This window comes from Eutrigla gurnardus (assembly GCF_963514095.1).
Source record: "Eutrigla gurnardus genome assembly, chromosome: 22".
NCBI lineage: Eukaryota > Metazoa > Chordata > Actinopteri > Perciformes > Triglidae > Eutrigla > Eutrigla gurnardus.
The window spans coordinates 7,935,376-7,949,528 of record NC_139933.1 but is presented as its reverse complement, the minus strand read 5'-3'; the positions used below and the strand labels follow the sequence as shown (position 1 = coordinate 7,949,528).

Genomic DNA, 14,153 nt, shown 5'->3' with positions numbered 1-14,153 from the left:
ATCTGCTGAAATATGCAATGCAAATATACTCCATTAAGTGGATGATGCCGGTTTCTGTGGCATGACTTGAGGTGTCCGTTACCGGGACACCCTCACTTTGATCACGTCAGGCAGGCTGAGGCGATCATAACTAGGGTTTAATGCATGGATGTGAGATGCTGTCTGTGACACAGGCAGGTTAGTTCTGGGTTTTTATTTTGGCCAACCAGCTTCCAATATGCAACATTTAATTAGGCTTGTTTTATGCTTATGTTTTAATTTTAATAATAGCTTTCACAATACCTGGGACTTAGATCTGGGGGTCCAAAGCAGGTGACAGTTGGGATGGGCAGCTTCGGAGGCCTTTTCTCGGCCCCAGACCCTCCCTGGGCCGAAGTCGAGGCCGGCGTGACTTTAGGGGAGCTGTGCTCTTTCTTCGACGGCGGCTGAGGGGACAAGCTCGGCCCGTGAACGCCGCGGCTGAGGTTGGGCGAACGGCAGCGACGCAGGGCGTTGAACTGCCGCAACTCGTCCCCCAGGAGGTTCCCCAGCGAGGTGCGGCGGACGGGGCTGCTGAAGCTGGGCAGCAGGAGGTTGCGACGGGAGCGGGTGGCCGGAGAGAGGTGGAAGGAGTCGTCGGGGGAAACGTCCCCCTTCGTTTCCACGATAGAGGGAAGCCTGTGTTCCTGAGAAAAGGCCACACGGATGCTGAAATGTTTATACTGGAGCCAAGTTAGCATACTTGTGTAACGTCTTACTCACAATACACACATTTCATGTGTAATATGGCACATGATAACCTAAAATAGATCTATTAATAGCAGACAAAGCAAGCGACGTAAACAGTTTTTTTAATAATAAAAAGGTAAGACGAAAAGGACACAGTATATAGTGAGAAAAGTAGCTCATAAGGTTTCCCATTAGGAGAGCTACTGACCCACTTAGCCAGCTGACTCCAGGGACTGAACTGCTCTCTCTGTTCCAAATTAGTTCCAACCTGTTGGGGAAGTCCTTGCACAAACCCTCCCGATACAGTAATGTATGTCCCAGAAAAACACAGGGGGGTTTACCTTGAACCAGACAGCCTGCTGAAAACCCTGGAAATGATGTGCATGACACAAATGCACCTTTGACACATCCTGATCCTGCCTAATCTGTGTCAGTGCACCTTGATTTTGACCTTATTTCATTGTATTTGTCCTTGTTTTTTTTTCCTGCCTGTTCGCCAACTCTCCTGTCATTTCAGATGAGACATTTCAGTTTAGAGTATTTCCCCCATCCTTCCTCGGTTTTGGGTGCCTGTCCGTCTAGTTTGATACTCAAGCTTGTTTTTTTCAGATTGATGATGATGATTTAAGGATTTTGGACATATGGTGCACTTGAGTTCAGTGATTTCTACTCTTTCTGAATGTGAATAACTGAAAACTTTAGGAAACTGCCTGGTGGAGAAAGGGAATATTGACACCCCTGGCAGAAGAAGACTTAATTTGTACTCACATGGGGGAGCCTGGGTGACCTTGAAAACCTGCTGAGACCCTGCAGCAACAAAAAGAAAAGCAACAGGGATTACAAAATATTCTTTATATCCAACCTGTTTATGTTTACAATTCCGTAGTCCTCACTAGAAATGAGCAGTGTGTATCGTGTCATGTGCATTTCCTTCCTCGTAAAACACTTGCAAAGCAGATTTCAAGCCTTTAAATCCAGTATTTTTTACCACCACCACCTGTTGATGAGTGGAATAGTGTCTTGCTGCTGGCGTGTGGAGAGAATTGCGAACAAGCAGAATCACCAGCTGGGTGACAAATGAAACTGTGGTAGTGTGAAGTCTTCCCTCCATGTGTGGGAAAACGTGCTTCTGACAACATGACTTAATGTGACAACGCGAGTCTATCGCGCCGTCAGTATGGCGCCAATTCACTGAGGAAAACGCATTCAAGTCAAACCTTCATTGACGCCAAGTTTTAAAATCATCAGCGCTAAAAGCTGGTTAAACCCCAAAAACATAACTCTTAGCTGTGAGACTCTGCTGTGTGAGAGGCGAGGAGGGGAGAACTCTGTGAATCTATTAAAGGCAGGGACAGATTCTCCTCAAAATGAAGACTAGCCCCGGGGCGACGTGGAGTCATTAAAGCCAGCCAGGATTATTAGCGCCAAATGCCATTAATTGAACATCAATATCAATTAATAGGACAGGGGCGCCACAAGTGTCCCACATATCAAAGTGGGGCCTTCATTAAGGGACTTTTCCTGTCACTTATAATAGTGCCGTCTTGTGTATGCACATGCAAAGAACAGACCTAGTTACAGGATGACATGCTTGTCAGGATTATGTGCCACTTGTCTTTTAAATCCAAAATTAGATTGGATCTGGTTTTGGGACGAATGTTTGAGAGCTGTCGATCTCTTGTAATGATGGGATGTATTTGAAATGACACCGTCACCTGGGACAGTTGTTGTGACATGATTTTTGTGCCCATCCAACATGTCAAACTTCTTTCACTCCCACCAGTGGCTGCCTTTATAAACGTGGTTAAAGTGACATCTCTGTAACTCCTGACCAGTCAGCTTGTTCTTCACACTCCATGCCTACCGACTCCATTACTCTCCCTGTGGAGACATGGTCAATATACTCCAACAAATTTTGGACTCGGCTCTGGCTCCCTGGTGGTGAAATGACCTTCCCACTCCTCCCAGCGCAACACAGTCATCCCTTACCTCTCTAAATTCACCTCCCTGAAGACCATGCTCCTCAGTCTTTCACCAAGCGCATACAGAATCATTCAACCCGCGATACATTATTTAGGCCACTTGGAGAAATGACAACAAGCTGTTAACACAACATTTTAAATTGCTGGTGGCTAAACGCTGTCTGCCCATTTGAGCTCAGCAGGTACAGCAGGTGTACAGAGCGTTTTTTTTTTGGTGGTGGTTTTTCATTGGAAACAGCTGCTGCTGCAGCCAAAATCAACCCTAGCCAACCCTCGCCCCTGAAAAATGACCTTCCCATAAAACCAAACTGCATTCTCAAACACGTTTCAAGGGAGAATTTTCTCCCGGATCATAATCGTAATTTTAAACGTATGATTAAAGTTGTAAATTTAAATAGTTTGGCTTACGATTAGTACGTTTGTTACGTAAATTTAAATTAGGGACACACATTTTAAATACGGTAACGCGGTCTCCTGGGTGAAAGTCCTGTGTTGATCCATTCATCCACCGAGATATCACGTCCCTATTCCATGGACTATGATTAGAAACATATTTGTGATGATAAAATAAATGTTATCCAGGAGAAAATATGTCTCCCTTGGATACGGTTGTTGTATGGAATGTCATTTAAGTCCAGAAGGTGAGAGTAAACCAATACAGTGAGGTTGCAGCTCACGAGCTGAAACTCCTTATATATTAAATGTGTTTTTTTACACAAATTATTAAACATTTTAAACCAAGATAAGACATTCTGCTACAACCGTAAAATGTGTATAAATAACAAACTTGAAAGCAGCAAAAAGGGTTTTTCCTACACTACAATGTAAAAAAACGATTGAAAATACTTCAATTAACACCACTGCAGTAACAGTTGAAATTATATTATAGAGTTGACCCTCATTTTCCATCTGGCACTCTGGGATTTTCCCCTACGACAAGATAACGTAGTCCCTTTTGGCTATACTGTAACAGGCATTCCTACAGTGGGAAATCCGGTTTCTTTGGCAGTATCTCACTACAATTGACTGATTGCTGTACAGTCAGCATACACGTCTCAAGTATCACTCGAGTGGAAAAGGACCTCCCATCCTCCGACTCTCACCTCAAACCCCCACCGTGAGGATGCGGACGAGACCAGAACGATTGGATATGTGTCTGTGTGTATAAGGAGTTATGGGACCTGGCAGCTCGACCAGGTAGCTGAGCACTCCTTCATCCTGTCAGGATGGGGGGGGGCTGGCATTGGGTTTGAGCACAAACTCTGAGCAGATGGTCTGAGACCAGTAGAGAGCCAGTGCTTGTGATCAGCGGCACCACAGAGCCTGCTTGAATCCCATTTATAAAACTGTAACAACTCTAATAATGTGCGTACATATATGGCCTCTATAGACACAACATACAGTCTTTGTCTTGTGGGAATTTTCCTGTCATAAATGCATGGATTCTAAGGTGCCAAATTAGATCTATGATGTCATGAGTCTCTGTTTGAAGCCCTCATCAATCCTGTTGAAGCCGACTCACTCTGCCTGACGTACGAGCACAGATGTCCTGTTCTTCATATTCCAGACCAAAAAAAAAAAAAAATGTAATTAATAAACTAATTCTTCAAACAATGGGAAAGGCCTACAGGAGCCGAGAGGAATTCTTGAAGCATGCACAAGATGCTTGAGACTGGCAATATGGATGAGATCGGGGGAAAGTCCTCAGAGAGCTCAGTCAGTCACGCATCAAAGACGTCTTGGCGTTAATTTATTTTGATCGCAGCCGCCGAACTCGGTTACCCTCTTCCTGTGATTCGTGAAACTGTTCGATTTCTGGGTTTTCACGATCTTTACACACAGATTATATAACCCCTGCCTGAAAACACGACGCAACATACCACAGGTGCGTTTTTCCTCCAGGGATGGAGCGTGCTTCTTTTCCTTACGTAACGCTTTCTTAAATAACTGTGCGGGGTAACAGGCAGCGCCGGGAGGAGGTCAGTGTCTGGGTGTAATGTCATCCTGCTGTGCTTTGGGGTGGCAACAGGGAAGCGATACGGCCGCCTGACAGTGGCACCCACGCATGGTAATTGGTGTGACAATCAAGCCGCCAACAGCCCTTTGGTCGTCGTGGCAGAACAAGTGTCAAGGAGAGTGACAAAGGCACCTTAGGGGGGAACAAATGTGTTGTCTGCTGCTTGTCTGGGGGGGGGGGCTGTCAGGATCTTTTTAGCAATGGAATAATGTGTAAAAGCAGATTTTTTAAAAACGATTTTAAATACAGCCCTCTGGAGTCAAAGAGCAAAGGCTAACATTTAACTATTATACAGAAAAAATCCATTGTAGAAGTGGGAAAAAAAAACAGTAGCCCCAATTAACTGCTGCAATGAAGCAAGATGTGTCACTAATGCTCTCCTCATCTACATCAGCATTTAATGTGGCTGAATACAGTTTTCCGTGTGTATTTAGTACCTCGTCTTGGCTGCCCTCACGCAAGTTGTAGGTGAGGTTGTTGTGGATGTCGGAGGCGAACACGCTGGCGTACTCGGGGTAGAGATCCAGCACCTCTCTCAGACCTCGCACATTGATATACTGAAGGTCACAGTAGGTCAGCGCCTTCACATCCGCATTGGTCTTGATCACCTGGTCGGTTCCGGGCAGGTCGGACCCAATCAGGTCCCCTTTTCCTAAAAAAACCACACAATAAACATTCACTATCATAACTACCTCAACCGTGGCGCTAAAGAGTTCCACCCCAAGCGAGACAAACCTAATATTGCCAGCACCATGCTGTCTTTCAGCACCTCCAGGGACCCGGAGCAGACGAAGTAGTTGGCGTGCAGCGCGTCGCCCTGACGGATGAGGTACTCGCCGGGGACGCAGAAGGAGGTTTTTATGTGGAGAGAGAGCGAGCGCAGGCAGCCGCGACTGGCCCCCTTAAAGACCGGCAGCTGGAGGATGTCCTTATTCAGATGCATGGCGATGTCGGCCCGCAGCTCATCAGGGAAGTCGTGCAGGAGCTGGGGGGGGGGATGTGTGACAGATGTAATGAGGTGTGACACTCGCTGGTAATTAGGGAATGGACTGTGTTGCCACTAGTTACCCTCTTTTGAATTTCAATATGCCAATTGCTGGTTTGGCGGGTGTTTGTGGTGAAAGATCATAAACAATTACAGCTGCAGAAGGTTGTGAGTGGACTGTGGAACAGATAAAGGCCGTCTAATTGCCCTGAAGTTTCTTGAAAGGCAGAAGTATTACATGACAAGCGTGTCAGGGACTCCTACCTCGTTGGCGTCTATGCCGTTGTTGACGGACCACGTGGTCTGGAAGTACTCCAGCATGCGCTGTTTGATCTGCTGGGGAAGGCGGTGGACGCGGATGAAGTCCTTCAGGTCCTTCATGCGCGTGTGGTAGAGGGAGCGCCGCGAGTACATGCGCTGGATGATGGCGGTCACGTTGCCGAAGACCAGCGCGTGCATGAGCGCTGTGTGAGAGACGGAAGCAAAAAGCATGAAAACACATAATGACAATAAAAATTGTGAATATTTGTATAATAATACAATCCGACAGTTTCTTCTGAAGGCTTTTTCTTTTGGCCGATTACAATTTAATGCAGAGGTCTATGTTTTTCAGAGCAAGGACCCCCAAGGCCTATAGTGACCCAGTGGAGGAACCCCCTTTTACATAACGTATAAAATTGTGTTGTTTATTAAACTGGTCAATAATAACGTGTAGTGCAGCTTATGTATAAAAGTACTTTGTTAAGATGTATACAATACGAAGCCATAAAAATAATAATTGTTGACATATTTATATAATGACAGAACATATTTGTATTCTATATTGACATTACATCACAATTTCACCTCATAACATTGAATAAATAGGAAGATTTGCTTATTATAGGTTGTATTCATTCATATTGTGTTGTATTGGGATCAAATTGTGGACCCCCTGCAGTAACTCTGCGGACCCCCTGTTGAAGATCTCTGATTTAATGGTTTAAATTGCAAAAATTAACTTGTTGAAGTGACTTTTACTTCTTTAAATTACATGTATAATGTTAACGACAATGCTTAGTGGCCCCCACTGGGCACTTACAGCTTCAATGACATCACTTTCAGTCTGGAAAAAAATACATATTATTGTTGCACCAATAATTGCCACCTCAGCTAATAGAATGTGTTTATTAGTGACGGCAACAAGCTGTTTTTTTCAAGCCCAGCCAAAACCACCCAGCCCCCTTCCTGCGTAATCCCTTGCACCGGCGTGCCAAGTAGAGGTGCTGTTGGCGTCAGACGTACCGCCGATGAGCATGGTGCAGATGGAGAAGATCTTCTCGGCGTCGGTGTTGGCACAGACGTTGCCGAAGCCCACACTGGTCAGGCTGCTGAGGGTGAAGTAAAGGGCAGCGATGTAGGAGCTGCGCACCGTCGGGCCGCCCACCGTGCTGTTGACGTAGGGCGTCTCCAGACGTTTGCCCAGCTCATGAAGCCACCCTTGAACGAGGAGGAAGTAGAGCGTGAGCCAAACGATGTCCAAAGGTTTTTCACGGTAATCGCAGAATTGCGCTGCAATACCTGGGCTAAGAGAGACAGGGGTGTATGTCTGGGTTTATGTTTCAGGAGGCTGGCGTGTCTGTGCGGGAAAGGGCAGAATTAGATCGGCTCCTCCAGTGAGAAATATGGGCAAGTGTTAATTAGGTAGGACCTAACCTCCCTATAGAGAGAGTATACTGCCACAAATGTATGCACACAATCACACGTATGCCTACAGTAGGTCACAGTATATATGTGGCTGTTTATGGTGGTTTAACCTTACCATGGTTATGCGGTTTGATCTGCTGGAGGTGATTGTGTAAAAATAAATAAGACAAGTGCTCAGATATTCCTCAGATATCATTTATAGACTAGAAAAGCTTGCCAGGTTTTTGAATATTTTTCTTTCGGCTCCATATTTATCCATTTCCAAACAGTGACGCCAACAAGACATTGCTGTGCTGCTTCCTACCGGTCGTTTTCTTTTTTTTGTTTTATATCTGCTTTTGATCCGGTTTCAGACAGTCCTCATTAGAGCATCAGTGTGGTGTTTGCCAACATTTCACCACTGAGCGGATCTAGACACCCCCGATAGGTGAGAAATGACTATTTATAGCTAAATGGGGACACAACAAAAGCAAAAATCCAATTTATGGTCTTATTTTATAACAAAGGTATTAGATAGCCCTGCACTTGAGTTATGAAATGAGCCCTTGGAATATGAAATGTTAGATTTATTGCCTGTAGGAGGCACAGTGAGGAAAATGTATACATGATGACATGTGGTAAAAATCAGTTGGAAATTCAATTCATCCTTTACAGAGAAAGGAGATATCATTCTCCCACCCTTCCTGGATGAACACCAAACCCGAACCCTTCATACTTGAACAGCTGCCTCTTCAGCAACACTCACCGATGTCCCAGGTGTCATTGGTCTCTATCTCTTTGCGTCCGATCATGTACCAGATGCAGGCCATCCAGTGTGCCAGCAGGGCGAACACAGACATTAGCAAGGTCAGCACCATGGCGCTGTACTGGGAGTAGCGATCCAGCTTCTGCAGCAGACGAAGGAGGCGCAGCAGGCGGACCGTCTTGAGGAGGTGGACGAGGGAGGTCTGAAGACAAGAGGCAAGAAGAGAGGCAGTTAAAACCGTGGTCTCGTTTTATCTGGAAACACAGAAAAACACACTTTGACTGTCCATATAAATAGCTGAATATCACAGCAGGGAAAAGCAGTGTGTAAAATTCACCATTTAGAGAGAACGAGTCACACAGGCAGGCAGCAACGATAGCAGCCTACAGAATGCAAGGTAGCAAATTTTAAAAGGCTAAACACATCAGGTATTTATTATAAGTAATCAATTTGCTGCTTATGGCAGCAATAACAAAAGGGCAGATGAAAAAGAAAAGAGATGGCCGAGCATATTATCATCCGCTGCACTCACCACTGTGATGTTGAAGGCATACAATAGGTCAAAGGGCAGGGCAGCCACCAGGTCCACAAAGAACCAGGTGGTGGCGTAATGAATGCAAATGGAGCGCACCTCATACACCACCTGCCCCGACTGGCTCACATAGGTGGTGCGGAAGTTCAGGATGATGTCTGCAAAAAAAAAAAACAGTCATATACAGTGAGGAAAGCTTGGTTTTAATCCTAGTTAATCCTAATATGATACATACACACCAGGATGTGTGTCATTCCCTCTTCTGAATGTATAAAACGGGTAGTGTGCCAATTTTTGTATTGGAAATCTCATTTTATATATATATATTTAGAGAAATGGAAAATGCATGCAAATATGAAACAGCTGGAATATGTCGTTGCTTTAAGGCATCCATATGGAACATCTTCATCTTAGTGTGAGAATGTGACAAACACACACAAACAGGCAGACCCTTTGGGTGTGTGGTCTGATGTAGAAACTCTCATCTGCTCTCCAAGCTGTCAAAATTTGCAGAGATGTTGGCTCATCGCTCAATACGAATCTCAGTTATGAGAAGCTAAGAAGTTACGGTGATGAATGCGATTTTGGCTTAAATAAATCAAGATTTTCACATTGTTTAGAAACATTTTAGAACAGCAACCTGAAGACCATTGTTAGCTGCAAAAATCATAAAAAATTAAAACCTTTCCAATGCATTATATTTAGCTTGCAGGAACAAGCAAAAGGACGTTTCTGTGGCCTCCTTCTCCATATGAACGCCAAAGTAAACCACTGTTCATCCACACTTTGAGGGGAGAGAGCCAGTGCATTCTAAAGGGGACTACAAAACCCAGGTTGCCTGTAACTGGGGGTACTTTCAGGGGAAAAGGGATGCCTAATGGCTCTTGTTGCCCTGTTGCTATAGGTGGCAAGAAAATGGACAGATGTTTGGATTCAAATCTCACCGTCTCCGCCGTTCTACATGACCTGATGGGACTAAATGTAACCTTCAACAGCTGGAAACACTCACCGATGATGAAGAGCATCTCCACGACAATGTCGCTGACGATGGTGGAGCGAGCAGCTGTGACGGTGTCATCGTACGGCGTGAAGCTGACGTTGTAGGGCACGGTGACGGCCACGTAGAAGGTGGCCAGCAGGATGAGCCAGTCCCACAGGGCCTTGGACACGCTGTAGTGGAGCAGGATGAAGCGGGACTTCTGCACCGCTGCCACCTTGTACTCCGGTATGGAAGGCTTGTTTATAATGCCCTGTAAGAGAAGTGTAGAAGCACAAATACATATCTTTAGACTACACACACATATGCATAAACATAAACAGTGTACACACACTCATGCGCTAAGAGCCTCTTGAATTTCAAGCGTATGTTGATAAATATACAAAACCACCCAAAGCACATCAGAGAAGCTGCATAAATGAATGACTTGATAAGCAGATGGTCGTGAGGTGGAGTGCCGTGAAAATAAATGGTAATCAGATGGACTTTGCCGTTTTTTTTTTTGCAGAAACAGACAATATAAATGTCAACACCCTCTCTTGTGCTCCGACTGGCAATGATTCAGTACGGTGGGCAACTCAAGTGAAACAGATGCGGTCATGCTGCCGGTTATCAGTTCACGGCAGCCTCCTTATAGACGGTGACAAACCTTTTAAATGGTCATGCAGCAGTAATGCAAAATGACAGAGACGGGGCCGTGGTCAGCGAGGGGGAAGCTTATTACCGACGACGACGCCCGATAATCTCATACATGACTCGGCCTCTGATTGACTTCAATCCCCCCCCAAATGCCATAAGTGCTTTAAGTATCAGGTGGTGCGGTACGATGGCCATGCTTTTATTTTTGGACATCACGCTTCCATTCCACACAATTTTGGTTTTTAATTGAGAAAATCCAATCATAGAAAGCATTAAATGCTATTGCTGTTGAGGAGGGGGAATCCATTCGGCACACAATGAGAGTTTCATTCTCCAAATGGGGCCATTTTAACGACACAGAAATCACCGAACCGGAGTGCACGGATTCAGAAGCGGCTGAATGTCCAAAATCCTTTAATCAGTGCAAAAAAAAAATCAAGGAAAAACCGAGGAGGGACGGGCAAAAAACTTTAAAGTGGTCAAGAAGCAAGGTGTCGGACAGGCAGGATTAAACAGGTGAAAGGATGCTGAAGAGACAAGCTGGCGGTTGATGGTTGATGAGGCTAATGAGGACCAGGTGAGGCGATGGAAGGGGGGAGCTCAGGTGAGGGGATTTAACCGATTGCAATCCAGATGAGGGAGAGGATCTGACATGACGGGAGAGTTAGTGATCAGGCAGGAGAAACACAAAAAAAACAGGAAATAAGGATCAAAATCAAGATGTGACAGCCATACACTTGGAACATAATGACCCGAGCCAAGTGTGTGAGACAGGAGGAGAAGCTATTACTGTTTGAAAGTGAGGGGGGAACAAAAGGAGAGATAAATAGGCCATGTCATTTAACCGAGAATAATGTGGCCACTTCTCAAACATGAGATTTCCCGTTAAGGGCCCTGAAGCTGACATGGAGGGAATAGACCGACTACTTGAAAGTAATTGGGGATACGATGGAAACCTTTGAAATGAAAAATACCAGAGCGAGACAATGACAAACTCCACTGTACGAATCAAAGAAAGGATCTTCAAATAGATTCCAGAGAAGTATCGGTCATTATAATGGCAGCAAAAATGTCCAAAATCCAACTTTCAGAACTGTATTGATGACGGCTGCTTGACGCTGCACATTTTCCGGTCAAGTGATCCATCACAGGATCCCTCCAGTCAGTTGTAACCGAGGTGGGAAATCTAGCAAAGGGAACTCGCTGACTGTCGCCGACAGCTGCGGCCACCGAGAGTTCAAGCAATGTCAGCGAAAGCTGGGCTAGTTTTTTTTAATTTGCCTTACAACGCGGAGGTCAGCGAGCCCACCCGACCTTTGGCACTGGAGGCCGTCGGCCGAGCACATCGCGGTGATTAGAAAAAGAAAAGCCCAGCACTTCGGGGACACGTCACGCTGCTACAGCTGGCCTTCCCACTTCATTAACTCACAGTGTAGCTCAGAGCTTATTGCTCCCGACTACATCTCCCAGAATGCTTTGGGCGCTGATGAAAGCCTGTCCTCGATGGTGGAAGAGGATATGCACAAACACAGAATCTACACACTTGAAATTAAACCCCAAAATATTCCTTAGGTCTCACTTTTTAGGGAGAAAAACAGCAAAAAGACCACAAGACCAGAAATACTAGTTAATGTAACCACTCAACAGCTGACCCCGCTTTGCCCGACACTTACTAGGATCACTACACTCCACTCTGAGACTAAAGAGAAACAGTCGCTGTCTGAAAGTGGACTCTCAGGAAGAGTAAGATGTGAGAGGAAAGGCCACGGACACAAACTATGAGCTCTGTATTTCACAGTATTTGAATCATAACTTTAAAAAAAATGCCTCCAGATTCACAGCTTTTGACAAGTGTATTAAGCGACACGGGCTATAGTGGATCTTCCCTGAGCTTAAAATCCAGTCTGGGGTACTCGTCACTAGTGTGCCTCGTTAAGAGTAGCTGACGCACTCGTGTTTTGACAGCATCAACTACTCAGCGTTTTGGGAAGGAAAAACTCAAGCTGAACATGTTTTTGAGGAGGCGATGCAACCTTTACAGCATGGAAATAATACAGGAAGAGCTCTATAAGGCTTTCCATTCTGAAATCTCTCTACTTTAATTCATACGTTAGCAGTTACTTGCCAGATCTGTCTGACTGTCTATGTTTTATGGCTGCGCTCTGATCTTTCCCAGGAAAAACTATAGCTCCCCGTTTCCTTCCTTTCCCTCGGCTGGCAGGCCGACAGGCTAAATGGAGATCTATAGTCAGGATAGATGTGGCTGGCTGCGGAGGCAGAGGAAGACGTTGTTAGCTAACTGTTATTGAGAGACAAAAACACAGAGACCAAGTTAGAGAAAGATGTAGGGGGAGACAGACAGAGATGAATGAAAACAGAATGGGAAAAATACAGTAGGAGGATGGCAGCGGTGGAAGGAGTTTGACCCATTATTTAACTTCAAGTAGCAAAAATACGGTGTTACATGTTAGTCGTGCGTTCAACACAGAAAAGAAGTAAGAAAAAGGAAGTAAAAGTACTCGATATGGAGAACTATGTCTATGAACTATGATTTATAAAATTAGTTATGATTCTAAATATCATCTCTAGTGTTTAACACTACTGCGATGATGAATTTATCAATAAAACAACATGTTTTGGGGCGTCTGCACCTTCCTAACATATTCTTTTCTGTTGTGTTTTTACTACTAGCAGCAGCAATTTCGCAGAAGGAATATTACATTATGTTTTATGAGGAGGCAATTTAATGAAATGCACCATCCAGTTAAATTGTGTCTAATAAAAACGGATGCCTGAGGGCAGCCGACTGATAATACAACCTTATTATCGTGAAACAACTTGTGAATTTTAGTTTCTGTGTAACACTGATATGTATAATGCAACATAAACTGCACAGATATATAAATGTGATACTGAGACGTAACGCAGGAGATACAAAACGAGCCGACGCTAACTTGTCTCAAGTGTGTTGCGTGTCATTATTGCTTTATTGCATCTCATTCTCATGCAAACTGCAGTGCATCTGTTTCACACTGGTGGTGGGTCTGCAGGATTAAAAGGGTTTCCAAAGTCACTGATAGAATCACAAGAGCTGTCAAAGACCTTACAGAAATACATCAGGGGCCTATTAAAAGCCAAATAAAACCAAGTTTACTTCAGTAAGACTCATTTTCAACTGTCCGAAGGCTAAACCGGAGTTGTTGCTTCTCCAGAGTTCCTGATCCGAAAGCTATGAATTTACAACAACTGACAAGTTTATAGAAAATGTACTTGAATAAATAATAAATTAAATACATTACACACTGATAAGATAGACCTATAGCCATTTAATTATACAGCATGTGATATCAGATGTTTAGGATTATGCTACATAAAATAAGTCTCGAACTAAGCCCCAACAGAATTATAATAGCTGCATAAAAACAGCACAATTAAAAATCTTATTCACTCTCTTTTTTTTTAATAGTGTTCTCCTTTTTTCAAGTTTGGCTCGATTTAATTTAATTATATAAGACAGACAATTATTTTTCTATTTCAGGTTGAAGGTGTCTGATGGGGGAGAAAGCATAAATGGTGACTCCATCCAAGTATGCAAACTGTAGATACTAACACATTCAAAACGTCGCCATGCAAAGCAAGATGATGCAAGGTTAATGACCCACTGTGCTTCCAACACTCGTCCACCGTCTTTCATTAACAGAGCAGAGAAAGCCCCGTGAGAACAGTACATATTTGTTTAATCTATTAATGTCTCTCAGTGTAATGATGTGATGAATTATTTAAAGCCCGATCACTTTTTGTTACATTAGCACAGTGCTTTGATCACCTCTCAGCGAACCATAAAAAAATGGCAGCTGTGCTT

At 44.3% G+C, this 14,153-nt stretch overlaps 1 protein-coding gene across 2 annotated transcripts in view; it reads right to left on the bottom strand.

Annotated features, from left to right (window-relative positions):
• kcnh4b (potassium voltage-gated channel, subfamily H (eag-related), member 4b) overlaps window positions 1-14,153 on the bottom strand; it is a 34,594-nt gene that overhangs the window by 3,754 nt on the left and 16,687 nt on the right. For both annotated transcript variants that reach the window (XM_084040563.1, XM_084040564.1), the window contains exons 5-13: window positions 9,665-9,905; window positions 8,656-8,813; window positions 8,124-8,325; window positions 6,977-7,171; window positions 5,957-6,156; window positions 5,443-5,692; window positions 5,145-5,359; window positions 1,477-1,515; window positions 283-665 (exon numbers count right to left, since the gene is read on the bottom strand). In XM_084040563.1, the coding sequence (XP_083896689.1) occupies window positions 283-665; window positions 1,477-1,515; window positions 5,145-5,359; window positions 5,443-5,692; window positions 5,957-6,156; window positions 6,977-7,171; window positions 8,124-8,325; window positions 8,656-8,813; window positions 9,665-9,905 (1,883 nt within the window). The remainder of the gene's footprint in view (window positions 1-282; window positions 666-1,476; window positions 1,516-5,144; window positions 5,360-5,442; window positions 5,693-5,956; window positions 6,157-6,976; window positions 7,172-8,123; window positions 8,326-8,655; window positions 8,814-9,664; window positions 9,906-14,153) is intronic.